General features: G+C 57.4%; 1 protein-coding gene and 1 long non-coding RNA gene across 4 annotated transcripts in view; one reads left to right on the top strand and one right to left on the bottom strand.

Moving 5' to 3' along the window:
• Positions 1-576: 576 nt before the first annotated feature.
• Positions 577-16,516, bottom strand: ATP13A1 (ATPase 13A1). Of its 3 annotated transcripts, XM_027084837.1 has the most exons (26): positions 15,971-16,516; positions 13,586-13,675; positions 13,300-13,490; positions 11,772-11,844; positions 11,427-11,582; positions 11,253-11,322; positions 11,068-11,174; positions 10,431-10,560; positions 10,252-10,307; positions 9,549-9,675; positions 9,323-9,460; positions 9,123-9,243; positions 8,613-8,770; positions 8,125-8,300; positions 7,941-8,051; positions 6,713-6,838; positions 5,744-5,852; positions 4,023-4,222; positions 3,846-3,942; positions 3,001-3,161; positions 2,816-2,930; positions 2,532-2,728; positions 1,543-1,685; positions 1,227-1,338; positions 998-1,141; positions 577-912 (listed from the first exon to the last, which is right to left on the bottom strand). In XM_027084837.1, the coding sequence occupies exons 1-26, from the start codon at positions 16,373-16,375 to the stop codon at positions 802-804; spliced, it is 3,624 nt and encodes a 1,207-aa protein (XP_026940638.1). In that variant the 5' UTR covers positions 16,376-16,516; the 3' UTR covers positions 577-801. The 3 variants fall into 3 exon arrangements, 1 of the variants encoding a protein (XP_026940638.1); XR_003428340.1 differs by lacking the exon at positions 1,227-1,338 and having other exon boundaries at positions 795-912; XR_003428341.1 differs by lacking the exons at positions 577-912; positions 998-1,141; positions 1,227-1,338 and adding an exon at positions 2,220-2,347 and having other exon boundaries at positions 1,575-1,685.
• Positions 16,517-16,599: 83 nt separating this feature from the next.
• The window catches only part of LOC113608475 (uncharacterized), a 58,292-nt gene continuing 57,260 nt past the window's right edge, over positions 16,600-17,631 (top strand). The window contains exon 1 of the long non-coding RNA XR_003428342.1: positions 16,600-16,752. This is a non-coding gene — a long non-coding RNA (uncharacterized LOC113608475). The remainder of the gene's footprint in view (positions 16,753-17,631) is intronic.

The following is a 17,631-nucleotide window of genomic DNA, read 5'->3' on the forward strand; positions in this document are numbered from 1 at the left end:
ATTTCTGACAGGAAATAGTTTTTTCTAGTGTTTGGCTGTCAAGAAGGCAAGAAATCTCTGACTGTGGCTCTTAGCTTTCATGCCTATCTATTGTACAGTTCCTGAGCTGTAGTGAGCGAGCACCTTTTGAGAGGAAGGACAGTAACAGTATGAGAGCCAGGCTGCAGGTCAGACCCTGGCTATGACCTGTGTGGTGCAGAATCCCGAGGGTGACCCGAGTCAGTATTTGTAATGATTTGGATTGAACTTCCTCATATCTGACACTATGAGAGGAAGGCATGCTGGTATTTTGCATATTATTGAAACGGGAAGAATGGCATCGATCTCAAAACTCCCTTCAGTGCCTGAGGTGTCAAAATGTGAAGCTGCGAGACCACAGAAACATGGGGGCACTTGCAAAACTAGGAAATATGCAGAGCTCTCTGGGTTCCGAGCTTGGCCTGTCCAAGTGCTGAATGTGTTGCAGAGGGAGGTTAGAACCTCACACAGTCCATGAGGAGGGTGCCAGGACCTTCCTTGGGGACCACCCAGCCCCCAGCGACCCCTTCTGAGGTGCAGAGACAGAGGCAAGGCTTCTTCAAATCACTGATGCTGCTTTATTTACCAAAGACACTGGCCCAGGGCTGGTTCCGCCAGCCAGGCCTCAGACAGCCGTAGGGGGTGGGGTGGGGGTGTCCCAGCTCAGTCTTGGTGGGCAAGGCCAGGTCAGCCTCACCGTGGGGGCAGTGTTCCCTCCTGGGGCCCTCGCGGGGCTCCTGCCCAGCAGCAGCAGAGTGGGCAGTAGGTGCCAGCACTGCCATCTCAGGAAGGCACTTTCAACTTTGGGGTCCCCAGGAAGAACTGCAGGACGCGGTCGACCAGGAGTGCCAAGCAGAAGTCCAGGAGTAGGACCTGGGCGATGACCAGCTTGAACTGTGGGACAGGGAGTGCTGGTGAGTCAGGTGCCTGCAGACAGGTCCAGGCCAAGTCCTGGGACCGCGTCTACAGGGCCCCTCACCTCCACAGGGATGTCCACGAGTCCAAACTGGCTGTTGAACTCAGGTGAGGAACCAAGGAGCAGGCCCACGATGGCCAGGAGTGACACGGCTAGGCTCCACACCAGAGGCCGGTTCTCAGGCAGGCTCTCCATGAAGGGTGGGCCCTGTGGGGATAGGCAGATGGGCAGCTGTGTGTCGTGGCAGCCCAGAGGGTGGGCAGGGTGTGCTCGGGCAGGGGCTGGGCCTCACCTTGTAGTTAATGGCGAAGGTGGCCATCTGCATGGCCATGGCCATGATGTACACTGTGCTGTTGACTAGGCTTGGCTCAAATTCTTTGTACAGGTCCACAAATTGCTCCTGCCTTCAGGGACACATGGGGGTCAGGGCCCCTTCATGATTCCTGCTGCTCCCCGCAGAACCAGGACTCTGCCTGGTGGACTCTGCTGGCCTGGCCCTGGTCACCCCAGGCCAACGTCTGCATGTTTCTCCTGCCACCCCCCCAACCGGAGGGATGCTGCCTCCTCTGGGAGCACCCTGTCCACCCCCAGGCTGGGAGTGCACTCACTTCTCAGGGCTCCGGGCCTGGGCCTCGCTGTACAGGTAGACGAGACTCATGAAGTGCACGCAGAACTGGAGCATGACAGTGAGGATGGTGTACAAGTTGAAGATGTTGGGCAGGGGCCGCTCTCGGGAGAGGGTCTTGAGGGGCTGCAGGGGCAGAGTGGGGGTCAGGGCCCAGGCTCGCCCTGGGGTCACCCACCTACCCTGCTTCCTGGCAGGCCTGTGCAGAAAGCAGTCACCAAATTCTGCAGTTTACAGGTCAGCACTAGTCCCCAGAGCCCTGTCCACCCCCCATCCCCTCAGTCCAGATGCCACCCCCGCCTTGCTCAATGCCCAGCCATAGGGGTCTTAAGATCCACCCTGCCCCCACTCTAGAATAAACTTAAAGCCCTCCCTGTTGCTCATGGGGCATGTATGATCAACCCAGACCACCTCCCACCCCCTCTGGCCACCAGGGCCTCTCGCATCAGCCCATGACCATCTGCGGCCTTTGTGCCTAGTTTCTCGCTGGTTCTCTTGTTCTTTATGCGTTGGCCTCAATGTCAGCATTACACAGACCTCCCTGACCGACCCTGAGGCCATTCCCCACAGCCTGTGTGACCTACTTGGTGTTTTTCTCAGCACTGCATACGGAGTGCTCTTGATAATCGTTTCCCCATCTGTCTCAATGGTGTGGCCCACCTGAGACCCCAGCCTGTGGACAGTGCTGGGCCTGAGCAGCGGCACTCTGAAGAGCCTCAGTGGGCACCCGCCCTGCCCCGTGATCCCCATCTGTAACTTGGGGATGAGAGTTCCCATCCCAAGGGCTGCTGTGAGGATAAAACAGACATGTGGTGGCACCTTTAACAGCCTGCCCTGGCTGGCCCAAGCGTCACCAGCCATCAATCCGAGAAGCCTCCCGGCACCTCTGGGGCAAGAACCATGGCTTAGAGAAGCAGAGGGCACCCTTGGGCTGGGATGGGAGCCCCTGCTTTGCTCAGGGTCCTGGCCCACCTTGGAGCGGGAGATGAAGAGGAAACAGCCAGCCAGGAGCAGCCCCTGCAGTGTGGCCTGGAAGTCACTGAACTTGACACCCTCCAAGTATAGGACACTCTGGCTGTAGGCCAGGATGAGGGCATTGAGCGCCAAGATCTTGAACATCTGCAGTGTGGTCACCAGCGTGCAGCGGCCCTGCTTGATCACGTGGCAAACTGTGGGGGAAGGCAGGCGTGGGCGTGGGTGCCAGGCAGGATGGGCCTAGGGATGGGGTAGGGGAGGATCACGGCAGCAGGACTCACTGCACTGGATGGAAGAGAGTTTGGAGGTGAAGGGCGCAGCGATGCTGGCATCCCCCAGCTTCACGATGGGCATGCTCTCGTCCTCGAGGTCCCGAAGCACCTGACTCAGGCGGTCCTATGAGGCAGGTAGCAACGGGTGAGACCTGACAACAAGGGGGTGCTGGTGCCCCCCTTCTGAGACTTACCCGCTGGGAGGCCAGCTGCTCCTCAGAGGGTGGGAGCCCCGACCTCTGCTTGGCTGCCCTGGAGGTGGCCCTAACTCCACTGTTGCTCAGGACGGGGCTGTCCCGGGGCCGTCGCCGCCTCTCGATGATCCGCTCAGGGGCATTGGCCAGGAGGGCCACACCTGGTGGGAGTGTGTGTCAGAAGCCAGAAGGACAGAGCACGGAGTGTCTGTTCAACACAGCTAATCCCGGGGCCAAACCTCCCCATTTTACCTGACCACTCACCCCAAGAGCGCCTCAAGAGAGCATCTATCTTACTTCCTACAAACTACTTAAGGACAACAAAAAAACAATACCCAAATAAAGTATATAACGCTGTGTAGGTCAAAACTAACTGATTTCCAAAGAAGTTTATTGCCAAGAATCATAACGAGGTAAATGATGTGTCATAAACATCGCGGTTGATAAACCAAATGAATATTTGAAAAGCACTGAAACTAGGTTAAATTGGTCTTTAAACATCAACTTGACATCTATGTTCTGTGGACACAGATCCGAGGCTATAAACTCTCCCTGGCCTCTGGCCTTGGCCCTTGGAGCCCATACAGTGCCCGGGGCCTGAGAAAACCAAGTCATGTCTGCCCCATGGAGCTGCCCTGGACCCTCACCAGAGGTTCCTGGTGGTCTCCGCCACACTTTTCCTCAGACACTTGTATCTCTTCCTGGCCTTGGAGCCCTTCAGATCCCCAATCCCACCAGTCCCTGCCCCGTCCCTTCACTACTGCTTCCTCACAGAACTTGCTCAGTGGCGTGTCCCTGATGGTAAGCTGGTGTTGGCAGAACAGCCCCCAACCCCAGGGGCTCACCCACATCAGCGTGCTTCAGGGCACCCACGTCGTTGGTGCCATCCCCACACATGAGGGTCACGTAGCCCAGCTCCTTCAGGCTGGTGATGACAAACTCCTGTTTGGGGAGAGACGGACCAAGTGAGGGCTGCGTGCCCTCCCCAGGGCCCCGCCTGCCCTCCGCCACCCTGTACCCACCTTCTGTTTGGGGGCCACTCGGGCGAACACTTGCACGTGTGGGATGAGGCGAAGCAGCAGCTGGGGGTCCTCGGCCTGCAGGTGGGCCAGGCCATCGCCCGTGAGGCACAGTGCGTGATCCAGGGCCAGTGCCTTCGGGGAGCCCTGGGCCAGGGGCAGCACGATGCTGCCGTCGATGGAATGCCACTCACACGGTCGACCTGCAGGGCCAGTGCCAGGGTCAGGGATGGGGCTCAGCTGCTCAGGTGGACCCTCTCACTTGGACCCCACGTATGCAGTCCTAGCCTCTCCTCTCTGGAGCACCTTCTTGGCCCCCACCCCAGGTCCATACCAACCTGTACCCCAGACACTAGGCACCCCACAGAGACTGTGCACAGAAACCTCCGATACAAAGGATCTGAAAACCCAGGGCCTAAGCTACTGGCCTGAGATCATGTGATGGGCCAGATTCAAACCCAGGCAGCCTGACCTCAGACGCGCCCCCCCCTCCCCATAACCCTGGGGGCCTGCCTGAAACTCTGCTCTCCCAGGGCCAGGGCACCCCGAATCACTTCCTCAGGCCAGACACTGCTTGCTATCCACTTCCCCTTTCTAGCTGGTTGGTCTAGGTGTGGGTGCTGAGCACCGAGGACAGCTGAGGGCAGCCCACCAGCCTTCTCAGCACTGGACGGCTGGCCCTGAGCTGTCAGAGCTTGAAAGGAAAATAAGCTCCTCCTGGCTCCTGTTGCGGCTGTTCTGTTAGAGCAGCTTCACTTGCTCCTCAACAGTCTTGGCAGCCACCTCTGGGCCACCTGCCTACGATCCCCAGGCTCTGGAAGAGCCCAGTGCCTGGGACTGGGACAGAGACCTGGGCTCAACAGCACAGACGGAGAGAAGGGCTGGGAGGTTCTGGAAGCCCTCTTGGCCGGGCCATACCAGCACCCTCCTCTGGCCTGCAGCCCAGTGACATCACTGGTGCATGCTGCTCCCAAGCCAGGCCCTGCACCGGGTGCTGTCCTACGGCATCTGACAGACTCCACGCCACCAGCCAGAGGTGCTGGGGCTGGATTCGTCCCTTGATTTTTCTGATTCACAGGCACCACTTGCAACCAATTTGGTTACTCAGGAGAGACCAGAGACCATGAGTTCTGGAACCAGGACATCTGAGTTCAAATCCTTAGTCACAGTGTTTCCCAATGATCCAGGTGGATGGATTCACTTCTCTGTCTCCTTGTCTACAGAGCAGGGGCCCCAACAGCTGACCTGGTTGGCTTCCTCCTATGTGGTGTGGGAATGGCAAGCCCTCCCATGTGGGGCAAAGAGTCTGACGAATGCAAACCAAGCCCTCGGCCCCAGGTTCTGGCCACACCACACACGAGCACCAGCAGTCCCGGTGCTCGAGGGGAGCCCTCGCCACGCACAGGCAGCCAGCCAGGCCCAAGGTGGGTGGGAGGCTATGAAACGTGGGCTGGTGTGACAACAACCAACCGCCTTAAGATTGGAAGGTGTTGCTGGCCCCAGAGCCGGTGACCGCCTGCACGCTGCCGCACAGGTCGGGTGGAGCTCCCCGGCCAGACAGCCCAAACGTGCGCACAGGGCAGGGCTGTGATCCGCAGGCCTGTGTCACGGGTACTGGATGACGCTGGGCGTGCTCACTCAGGCCTGGCACAGAGGTGAGCCACCGGGCGGGAGCTGTTCTTGGACTCAAGGTCCCCCCAGCCCACGACCACATGGGGCCTCACCTTTCTCCGTGGGAGGCTGCAGGATCAGCGTGTGAGCCTTTTCAATGAAGTGCAGCTCCTGAGCCACGTGGCAGGCAGTGAGCGGGTTGTCACCTGTGATCATGACCACCTGGGGAGAGGGCGGAGGCTCAGTGGAGCAGGGCTCAGGGCATCAGAACTCCAGCCTGGAGACCTGGGGGCCAAGTCCCTTCTGAGGACAGCCATAGAGGAAGCGCTTGGCCCCCTAATGGGGACTGGGCTTCCAAGAGCCTCAACCTGCCTCAGCTAGTGGAGTTTTCTGCGAATGATACGTGTATGTGTGTCTTTCTGAGAACACCCATAGCCTTTATTTGCAACACAAACTAAGAGCCAGCCCTTGGTGTGGACCCTCTTGGCTTGGTAGATGCTCCAGCCAAGAGACTGGGGGTGGTATGACACAAGCTCTAGCCTTCTGGCTTAGAGCCTGGTGACGGCAAGATGGGCCTTGACTGCTGAGGCCAGGTGAGGACTAATCACATCACTACCCTCTGACACTGCCAGGCTCGCCTCCCACACCCTAAACTGAGTCCTGAACTAGAATACACAAACCACCAAGACTGACAGAGAAAAGCCACTGGGACACACACAGCCTGTCTGGGTGTTGTCTCCACATCCTCCAACCCAGCCTCAGCTTTTTCCTAAGATGGGGTGGAGTGGGGGGAATAGCCCTCACCTCCCAGTGATGCTGGGGGCCTGAGAAGGTGATATGAGAAAGATGGGCACAGACTGAGTCCCAGAGCACCCTCAGGCATGAGGGATAGCACGAGTGTCCAAGCCATGGTGGAGCTCAACCAAACGCCATGGAACCTTTGCTTCCAAGACCCAGATACCCACCGCTGAATGCCCCACTGAGGATGGAACTGTCCTCTACTGTCATGTCTCCCTCTCTGTAAGGAGTAGCCAAGACTGCCCACCCATGGGGCCTGGTGGGGAGGGGTCCAGTGGCTGTACCCGATGGGAGGCGTTCTGGATCTCGCGGATCACGGCCTTGGAGTCAGCCTTGAGTGGGCAGGAGACCACAATGAAGCCGACGAACTTCAGGTTGCACTCCAGGGCCTCCCGCTTGAGCTCCCGGGCCTGTGGATGGACACAGCAGTGCTCTCATGACTTGTCTCTCACCCTCCCCCATTTCCCAAGCTCTGACAACACGCTGGGTGGGGAGAGGTCAGAGAAGGCCCCATCCTTGCAGGAGGGACACTGGAGGGTCAGAAGGTGAGAGGTGTGGGGAGGGTGAGAGGCGCCCTGGTGGTAGAGGGGCTCAGCAGTGGCTGGGTGGCCCTGGCCCCGCAATGGTGCCTCTACCCGCTACCATGGACAACAGCGTGACACAAAGTCCCTGTATTTCATCTTCTAGGACAGGAAAGTTGGGACTCTCCTTTGATAACCACCGAGCAAGAGCTCACGCTCTATCTCGTATCAGAAACTAAAAGATCTCTGCCCTCACGGAGCTTGCCTTCTACTGGAGAAGACATGTAATAAAGAAAGTCACAGAAATCAGAGCACTGAGTACCACAAGAGAGATGAAGCCAGGGGAATGAGGCAGAGAGGGTCGTGGGGTGGCACAGAGCCGGGTGGCTCTGAAAGGTCTGTAACTAGGCTCAGGAACGGGCCTTGAACGAGGCTCTGAACAGAGGTGTGACCTGGTGTACATTCTGGAAGGACCTCATGGCCACTGGGTGCAAGCAGATGAAAGCCACTTGGATGAGGGCCAAGGTGGAAGCTGGTAAAGGAGCAGCATTGGTACTGGAGGTGGGAGGAGAGCCTATAGCCAATGGGATGTGGGGGGTGACCGAGGGCTGGGGATACCTCAAGACCATGCAGTGACCAGGTGGTTGGGCAAGGCAGGGGTGGAGCTGGGCTGGAGATAGGGAACCCAAGGTGCCCCAGGGTGTTCCCCAAGGGGGTGTGAGAGAACCCGTGGATGTGAGGATAGGAGGTGAGACCTGGGTGTGCTCTCTAGGGAGCAGCCCTGGGTTCTGGGGTGGGATGGGGTCCGTGGGGAATGGGGCATGCAGGGGAGGAGAAGGAAGTGAGGACTGAGTGCCACCTGGGGCCTCCAAAGGTAGAGACCAGGCAGGAGGAAGATGAAATTGTGCCCATTTCACAGGGGAAATGGGTCACAGGGGACAGAAGGTGATGTGGACAAGGGGCCGGTAGGTGGGGGGGCTTGGGCCCTTACCTGCTGGTGAGTGAGGTGCCCCAGCTCCTTATACCCCAGCGCCAGGACACGGGCTCCTTCCCGGGAAATCTCCGTGTGGATGTGGTGGTAGTCAGGTGGGCACTGGGCGAACTGCAGGGAACGCAGGGGGATGTCACCAACCGCCCCGCACCCCCCTCCCCACCCTGGGCCAGGCCTGGCTCACCATGGAGTGCAGGGTTTCAGGGGCCCCCTTCACAGCCGCGATGTAGCACAGATCAGTGGAGCCAAGCTTCTCGTAGGAGGCGAGCACGGACATTCGCTTTAGGGCACTGGCAAAATGAAAGCGCTGGTGAATTTTCAGCCCCTGAGTTTTAATACTTCGGGGGAATACTTTCTCATCTGGAAACAAATAAGTACGAGTCCTGAGGGCCTTCGCTCCAAAGAGGCAGCCAAGCCCCCACCTGCCCCCTCCGTGCCCTTCCTCCCTCCATCCCCTTCCTCCCCCCACCTCCAGACCCGGGGCCTGCAGGAACTCCTGGCTCTGGGAGGGGTCCGAGCTGGGAGATCTGGGTATGGAGGACCCTGCCCCAGGTCAGAAGTGAGCCTGTGCCCACGCACCTGCCTGAGTTGAACACACAGGTGCCTGAGAGGCACACCCCGCCTGCCCGGGGACGTAAGAGCTGCGGTATGGCCGAGGCTCCAGCCCCTCACCTTTGGTCAGTGTCCAGTCTACGGCCGTCAGCATGGCTTTCTCAAGCGGGTCACCCACAAGGGTGCCGTCATCCAGCTGCATGAGGGAATGGCATGAGGCCAGAGCCCGGTGTGTTTCTATGGGGATGTTGGACACAGGGGTCACCTCCTTCCCATCTCTGCAAGGAGGAAGAATAGCTGGTTACCAGGGTGGAGGTGACTGGGTAGAGGGACCCCCTGGGAATTGCTGGTCACAGTGGGGGGCCGCAGGGTATTGTCTTGGTCCCTGCGACACCTGCACGCGTCTCATGAATGCCCCCAGAGGTCACGTGGCTGCCTGGAGCCCAAGCTGAGCCCCCTGCCACTGTCACTCACACTGAAGAATGCTTGGGGGCCCCCTAGAATGGACCTCTGTGGTAGGGCCTGTGACAGGCCCTCACTTCGAAGGCTTGGGCTGGGCAGCTGTCTGTCCCTTGAGTTCCCAGAACGCCCCCGGCTCGGCGCCTCCCGATCCAGACTCCCCACACTCACCGGAGCCCAGCCACGCCGCGCACCACCAGGCTGTCGCTGGTCAAGGTCCCTGTCTTGTCAAAGCAGCACACCTCCACCTTGCCGGCGAAGGGGATCCGGAAGGGCTCCGTGCAGTACATGTCTGGGTGGTGGGAGCCAGTGTCAGGGGTGCTGCCGGGCCCCAGCCCACTCGGCACCTTGTCCCTGCCCCAGAGACTCACAGAGCTTGGCCAGAGCAATGAGGGAAGTGTTGACGGCCAGAGACAGCTCAATGGGCAGCTCGGGGGGCACGACAGAAGTGAGGATCAGCGTGCATTCCAGAAATAGCTTGTAGCGGTTCCGGCTGGGGTCCTTGGTACCTGCGAAGACAGGGCCTGACAGCCTGGGGGCCACGGGCGTGGGGTCCAGCAGATGGGGGAGGCGGAGGGGAGTGGTCACGGTGCTTACCTTCGATCCATACGTAGGCGGCTGCCGCAATGGCAAAGACCAGGAGGAAGAGGATGAAGATGAAGGTCTCCAGGTTGTTCGCTGTCACCCTCTTGACCCCAAAGAGGATCGTGCGCAGCAGCTTGCCCTAGAGGGACGGAGGGACAGAGATCTTCCCTGGGAGGGTGGCGGCCTTTCCTGCCTAAAAGCACCAGGGCCACGTTCTCTCTGCTGCTGGGGAGTGCCTGCCTGGGCTGACTGAGCGCCACAGCTGACAACACAGCTGTTCCAGGAACTGCACAGCTATGTGGGTGGCTGCAACTCAGCCAACAGCTACAGAGTTACGGAGACCAGTGACTGAAGACTCGGGGTCAGGGAAGGAAGTGGCTGAGATTGGGGCGGAGGGATGAATTTTCTGGAAGGAGATCTGACCATCGTCTCTATCAAAGAATCCTCACGCCACTTCAGTGAAAAGTTTATGGCCCAGACTGTGATTCCCAAGTGTGCGGGACCAAAATCAGTCTACTGTCTGTGAGGCAGAACCCCAGCCGGGGAAAGCAGGCCTAGTCTGGGGCTTGTCTCAGCACTCTGGCCCCCAGCCCAGTACCTGGTATCAGAGTGAGCCTATGGGGTGGATGTTCTGGGGTCTGAAAGAGTTGCCATCTCAGCTGTCCACCATACGCCCCAGGGACCACCCTCCTCAGAACTGGGCAAGGTGCCACACCTGGGATGTGTTGAATCCGGTCCTCAGGACGTAGGCCACACACCCACTGTCCACCGCTGGGGAGAAAAAGGACCAGCGTCATTCATTCTGCTCATCCCGACTCTCTCAGAGCCAAGCAGACTTTGAGGGTTTGGGGGTGGCAGGGCTAGGACACCCCCAGACACCCCTGAGGCACCTACGCTTCAGGCCTGTGGTGGCTTTCTGGGGAGGGATGTGCTGCACCACCTTGGTGCCCCCGAAGATGACGTGGAGCCGGGAGTCGGCCTGGAGGTCCAGTACTCGGTTGGGGCTGAGGTCTTCGATGGGTTCCTGGGGACGACAGGAAAGTCAATGGCTAGTCCTACCTTGGCCTCCTTCTCCATCCCCAGGCTGGAGAGCCGGACCCTGGGGCTGGGAGGAACCTGCCTGACCCTCACAGGGCTCCCCATCCAAGCCGGTGCACCTCACAGGGGCGGGGGCTCCACCCTGTCTTTCCACCTTTGTGTGCAGCATAGACTCCCTGTAACCCTGTACAGGGAGTAACCCCGGATTCACAGCTTCCCGGTTTCTGTCATCCCACCTCAGCCTGAGATCCCAGGGTGCCTGACACCCCACCGATGCTCCTGGCCTCTCATCTCCTTCCCTTTCCTCATCACCACTTGGCTCCCCTTAGTCCAGGGCACTGACCTGCCAGGAAACCCAGGGTCTCCATCCAGATGCTATGCCTCCTCCAGTCTCCTGGCCCAGCCACCAGCCCTTCCCTGGCCTGTGTCCTCCTCAATGGATGGGACAGTGACGCGCCCGAGGACCCCCCTCCCTCCACTCCTGACCCAGCACCTTCATCTGGGGCACCGACTCCCCAGTGAGCATGGCCTCGTCCACGATGCAGCGGCCCCGCAACAGCAGCACGTCGCATGGCACCAGGTTCTCCTGTGGGGAGCGGCCTGCAGGGCAGGGGCAGGAGGGTTGGACAGAGCCTGAGGCCTGGGCTCCCACCGGGAAGGAGCAGAACTGGGCCTCACCGATTGAGACGATGTCCCCAGGAACAATCTCATTGCTGGCAACAGGCCTCCACTTTCGGCTCCGGTAGACCTGGGAGGGGGTGGGGTTCCGTCAGCTCTGGGGATGTGCCCATGCCTCGCCCACCCCAAGACCACAGGGACCCTCCTACCCACCCGTCACGCTACTGGCCATACCTGGATCATGTGGGGCTTGTTGCCCATCTTCCGGATCTCTGACATGTTCCGCATCTGCTGCTGCACCAGGGAGGCCTCGAAGGCCACCAGCATGGAGAGTGTGAAGACACTGTAGTACCAGTACTCGTCCAGACACCAGAGTCCCACGCAGAACACCTATGGGACACGGGCCTGTCTGTTCCTGGGAACGCAGGGAGAATGCCTCGGGAGGACTGGATGGCACACGAGGGCCGTTGTGCCCACAGGCTCTGACCACGAGGACAGGGAGAGGTTTTCACGTTTGGAGGCGGACTGTGAAAGCCCGAAGGAACAGGGTGGGGAGAAGGACCAGAGCTGCTGCTTTACCTGGAACACAAAGAAGGGCGCGGTGGCTCTCTCCTTGAACAGCTCTGAGAAGTCAGGCACCACCATCTCGGCCCTGAAAGAGACCAGATGCCACGCCCTGTTCCTGGTGGGAAGCCCCAGGGGCCCCACCCCTGAACACCTCCACTTCCGGGCATGGACGGGCTCCCTGGGCAACTAGGGGCAATGGTGAGCTTCCAGACATTGGGATGCTCAACTACGGCTCTCCTTGACCATGTGGCACTGAAGCAGGTGCGCTGACTGCCCCCAGCCCTCTGCTCTGCAGAGCCCAGATGAAGCTTCTGAATCAGCACTGGGCTCTTCAGGCAGCCGCCCCCCTGAGCGGGGCTGGTGCAAGACGAGAACCTATCATCTGGGTGGGTGACAAGGCAGGGGGAGAGGAATGGCTGACCGTGGGACGGGAGCCCTGAAGCTGCACAGAGGAGGCCCGGCAGCTAGGTGCTGTGGAGTCCCCTGGGGCCTGAAATACAGTGCCTGAGCCCCACCCCACTATGGAGAGGGGGCGCCTGAGCTGGGATGTTCCAAAGACTCCCTAAATAAAAGCCCTGGAATTTGAGAAGCAGGGCCAAAAAGTGTGCTCTACAGCACTCTGTGTGGTGGCCCTGTCTGGCCATGGGACCAGCCAGGTCCACTATGGCTGTCCTTGTTTTGCCCTGCAGAACTGGAGTGATATCCAGGACATGGGATTTGAGAAAAAGAAACGGCACAGTGGCTGCATTGCAATAAAAACTGAGCCCCACCCTGGACTGTGTAGGGTACCTTTGCGTAAGCAAGGACGGTGTGAAAGTGGACATCCCAGGCTGCCACCATGGTTGACTTGGCTTGGGTAGGGGAGGATCAGTAAATGTTTCCTATAAACCTTCCTACTAGATCGCTGGTTGCAGTAACGTATTTGTAATTTTTTGAAAAGCAACTATGTCAAGAAATAATTTCCTAGAGATTCTGAGCGTTTTTGAGTCAAGAACAATTATCACCATGGCCAGGATGGGGGCTCTGAAGCCCAGCTCTGACCCCTCCCAGCTCCCGTCAACACTGGTGGTTTTGGTGAAGGTTAAAGGAGAAAGTGCTGACAGAGCATCTGCATTCCATCTGGTACAAACAAGAGCTATCCTGCTCACCACCATCTTTTTTTATCACCACTCATAAAGTACTGGGATATGTATAAGAAAAATGACAAGAATATACATTTATAAAAAAAATTTAAAATAAAGAAGAGAACACAAGTTACAAACACAAGACAAGGATGAACAGTCCTGGGCCAGGCTCCAAGCTGTGGAGGGGTTCCTATCAGCAGGCAAGTCTGAGGGAGACTAGACTAGAACACGTTTCTCAGAGGATGCCCGCCACGTCCACCTGGGACGTTTTGTTGAAAAGGTGGATTCCTCCAAACCACAGGGCATATACAAGTGGGGAAGGAGCCACTAGCTGGGATAGAGACCCGGGCTGGTAACCACAGGCAGAGGCCCAGTCCTGTCTCAGCAGGGGCGATGCTTGGGACGCTGGGACTCACCTGTTGCTCCCAAACTTCTTCTCGGCTGCACGGATCTCCGAGTCCTCCTGGAACCCTCTGTTGCTCTGGTAGAATGAGAACAGGTTTCCCACAGGAAAGGCCACAGGGAGGAAACGCTTCTTCTCCAGAGCATCGTAGGAATACTTGATCTTCTGGAATTCAAAGGACAGCACCTCCTGGCCATCTTCGCCCTGTGGGAGGTGTGTCTGTGGCAGAGGCCCCTGATCTGGGAATGTCAGGGCCTGGGGATCCCATCCAAACCCATGCTGGAGCAGGTGGTCCCTACCTCATCACGGTGCAGGGCTACGAGCTCAGTGGAGCCGTTGTTGGGAGTCGGCACCACCTTCACTAAGGTTGCTTTGCTGGGGTCGAACTCCTGTGAGAGGCAAAGTGCTGCCGCTGAGCCCTTCTCAAGCCCCAGCTCCGCGGCTTCCACTGGGGAGGTCACAGGTGCCGCAGCTCTGTGGACATGCTCTGGAACATGCCACTGGGCTGTGGGTGCTGACTGGCCACTCCCCAGTCTGTCACTGGGACAAGGGACAGCACTTCACTGGGCCTCTGGTCCCGCCCATATTATAAAGCCAGGGTCATGAACAGCGCTCAGCGCACAGAGCTCTGCTGACGAAGGTGAACTCAAACAGGAAGAATGCTGCCCGGCGTGAGGTACCCTCTCAGTCCACGTGAGCCAAGGCCTGTTACAGCCCACCTGCCCCGCTGCTCCCCCTCCGCCCCCCGTCCCCCTTACTATTCTCGCTGTGTCCTCGAGTGACAAGGGATGATGAGGCTCATCCTTGCCTCAGCTAAGGGCACGTGCTGTTTTCTCTGCCTGGAATGCGTGGTCACACAGCTGGCTTCAGGCCTGCGCTCAAACGTCACCTTCTCAGGATGCTGCCCCTGGATACTCCATCCAAAGATCCCTCACAAAATCCTTATCCTGGTTTTCTCTCTTTAGCATCGACTGCTGAGTTCTATCTCCCCCACTAACACCATGAAAACAATGTGTTTTGTCTGTTTTGTTCTTTCTGCAGCACCTAAGACACGGAAGCACTGAATGGAACTGCACTGGCACTCCCTGAATCCTGTGAGCTGCATCCATCCCACGTCTGCTCCACCAGAACCTGTGTTGCCATGTTTTTTGGGTTTTTTTTTTTTGGGGGGGGGGGTGTTGGGGGACATGGCAGTGACCCTGAGAAACAAGGCCCTGCCTGTCCAGAAGTTCACAGGCCCCAAAGCAGGCAAAAATAACAACAAAAGACAAAACTATGAACTCAGGAAACGCTGTAGAAAAGTGCAAAGCACTACATGCGGCCAGCCACACGCCGGGTGCTTTGCAGAGTTCATCTGTTTCTTCTTACAACGGCACCCTGAGGTAGGTGTTACAGTTCTCACTTTACACAAGGGGAAGCTGAAACCCAGAGAGAAGAAGCACCCCTGTCTGAGATCTCTGATGCAAACCCAGATCTGCCTGTCCTAACCCCACAGCTGCTTAGTTCTTCTTTCTTCTCCATCCCTGGAGAGAAAGTTAATAGTCACACTTTTCAGCTGCAGGCCAATAGGCAGCTGGAAGTTTGGGGGTGTTACCCCCCAACTTCCCTCCATTCTTTTGTCCCTCACTGGGGTCCTTCATTGTACTGACTTGAAGCCACCAACCCCAGAAGTTTGAGAAGTTTGAGTCTCTCCCCTGGGATAAGAGAGATTTCACTTTCTCAAAAGAGAAAGAGAATTCAGTCCACACTTAGAGTCAAAGAGGGGTGAGGGAGGGTGGTGATGTGGTTTCTCTTTCTCTTTCTGCAGCCCTGGTTGCTGTTCCTTTTTTCTCTTCTTTTAACAAACCTGTGTGGGATCAGAGGGGAGGCTGACCTCAGTGCCCATGGCTCCATAACCTGCTGGTGTCATCTGAGGCCAGCCCAGAGGGCAGTGGCATAGTCACTGATATCAACTGCTAACCCAGGGCAGCTCTCATTCATCCAGATCTCACGACTAAGGACCACATGCACTACCTCGCTGTTGTATTCTGAGGGCATCATTACCATCACCTCATCATTACCTCTTTACCATCACCCTTGCAGACAGACATAAAGAGACTCCGAGCAGCTAAGTCACTTGCTCACAAACACCAACTGCTCCTCTTAAACACTGCAATTAACTGCATTTCAAGCTCATTTTGGTCGTCATGGGGTGGACATGGGTGGCTCTGAGCACTGGCCATCAGGACTGATGCTCAGTTCTCAAAGCAAGCTCCACAGACAGGGAAACCCATCCCACAGGTCTAACCTCACACTACGAACAACAAGGTAGGAGACAGACAACAAAGAAGGTAGGACCGTTTCCAGGAGAAACAACCGAGTACTCGCTAGTATGGGAGCTAGTAAATGGTGACATATGCCGGTCCCTGCGCTAAGCTTTTTACAGTTATTACCTTATCGAATCTAAATGACCACACCAGAGGGGAATTCCAAAGAAGGGAAGTAACTTACGCCAGGGTTACACAGCCAAGTCAGAAGCGGGGCCAGAATTTAGCTAGCGCAAAAGGGTGGAGGGCGCCTCTAGGGACCCGGCTCCAGCAGATGCGGAGGCCCCGGCTGGGATGGGGACGGACATAAACTCAGTAACTGGGATCCGCGGTGAGGCCGGACCATGCCGAGGGTCGGTCTCGGGTGCGCACACTTACCGGGGTGCAGGTGAGCGCGCAGTGCGCGTGCACGGACCAATGCCCCGAGAGGACGGTGAGCGCGTGCGCGAGGCAGATGGTGGCGAGCACAAGCAGCGCGGCCTCGGGGATCTGCGTCCAGCTGCTGCCCCAGCCCCAGCAGCCGGCAGCCGCGGCACCCAGCCAGGCTGGGTAGAGCAGCCCCACGAACGGCAGCACCGTGAGGCGCCGCAGCAGCGCCAGCCGCCGGTACGGCCACACGGCCGCTACCAGCTCGTCGCCGCTCTCTATGAGCGCCGTCCCGGCGGCAAGGAGTGTGCGCGGCAGCGGCCTGGGCTTGGGCTGCCCGGCGGGCTGGGCCCCGCAAGGCCGAGCCCCGCAAGGAACCGCATTGCCCACCGCCGCCGCCGCCGCCGCTGCCGCCATCTTTCCCAGCGCCGCTCTCGCTTCAGGGCAGAGGCTACGGCTCACTTCCGATGTTGTACTTCCGGTAAACCTTGGGCGCCGCCATGGCAGCCAGGAGTGAGAAAAGCCAGGGCAATGTAGGGGTCTGGGTCCGGAAGTGGCTACTCAGGGCACCGCCATGATAGGCTGTGGCCGGAAGGAGAGTCGGGGCGTCGCCATGACACAGAGGCCTTGAAAGGCTAAGGCAGCCTGCTTGCTTTGCCACGCCGGACTGAGACCGGAAAAGAGGAGGCAAGGCGGGTTGGGCGCCACCATGACAACCTACATCGGAAGAGGCCAGTCCTCCTCGGAGACTGCACTGTCTGGGCCACGAGAGGCGGAGCCTGGACACTGCGGAGGTGGGGATAAATAAGCACCAGTGTTCAGGGGGTGGGATTTATCATGAGGGCGGGCCTTGTGCGCGTGCGGGTTGGGTGGAGGTGGGGTGAGGTATCCCTACCTCCGGGCCTGGGTAGGGCTCGGGGCTGGTGGGCTTCGAGAGTCTAGACAGGACACAGCCACACCTGACAGGAGGCGTCATGTAATAGATAATAATTACACACCCACAAAGTTACTACTTTAACGTAAGAATATGAAAAATTGGTGTTTACTTATTGTTTATTATTTACTTTCCTGTTACATAAATGCCATTGTTTCAACAAAACCACAATAGGACTAATTAACAGTGGCAATTAGTATTTCAGTACTTAGTAGTACTACTAATAGAAAACACATCCAACAATATGTTTGAGAAAAATGTGTATGATGTGTTTATAATGTTTCTGTCCTCTGATACAGTAATATTTGAACTACTTTTTAAACTCTTTACTGGACCTTAAATTTGTAGGTTATATTGTTGCATATCCTTAAGATTCTTGAGGTATATACATGTAAGACTGCAAAAGGAGAACATAAATGCAACAGGACTTGGATAATATTCTATATTTAATAAAAATAACGTGGCATTTCTTTCTGTCCCATTTTACACAATAGGATATTTTTACTTTGTTTTCTTTTCCAGAAATACTTCTTTGAATGGACTGCAACCTTTAGAACATCTGTCTCTTTTATGTGGTGATAAAACTAACACAAAGATGACATCACGTTGACTTGATTCCCTGCTCTTAGCGGGCCCACAATTACTCTGATTCTCTTTTTTCAAAAAAAATTTATTTATTTATTGGCCGCATCCTGCGGCTTGAGGGATCTTAGTTCCCGGACCAGGAACTGAACTCAGG

This window comes from Aethalodelphis obliquidens, unplaced genomic scaffold, assembly GCF_003676395.1.
Source record: "Aethalodelphis obliquidens isolate GAN/ISIS:26980383/991018 unplaced genomic scaffold, ASM367639v1 scaffold53, whole genome shotgun sequence".
NCBI lineage: Eukaryota > Metazoa > Chordata > Mammalia > Artiodactyla > Delphinidae > Aethalodelphis > Aethalodelphis obliquidens.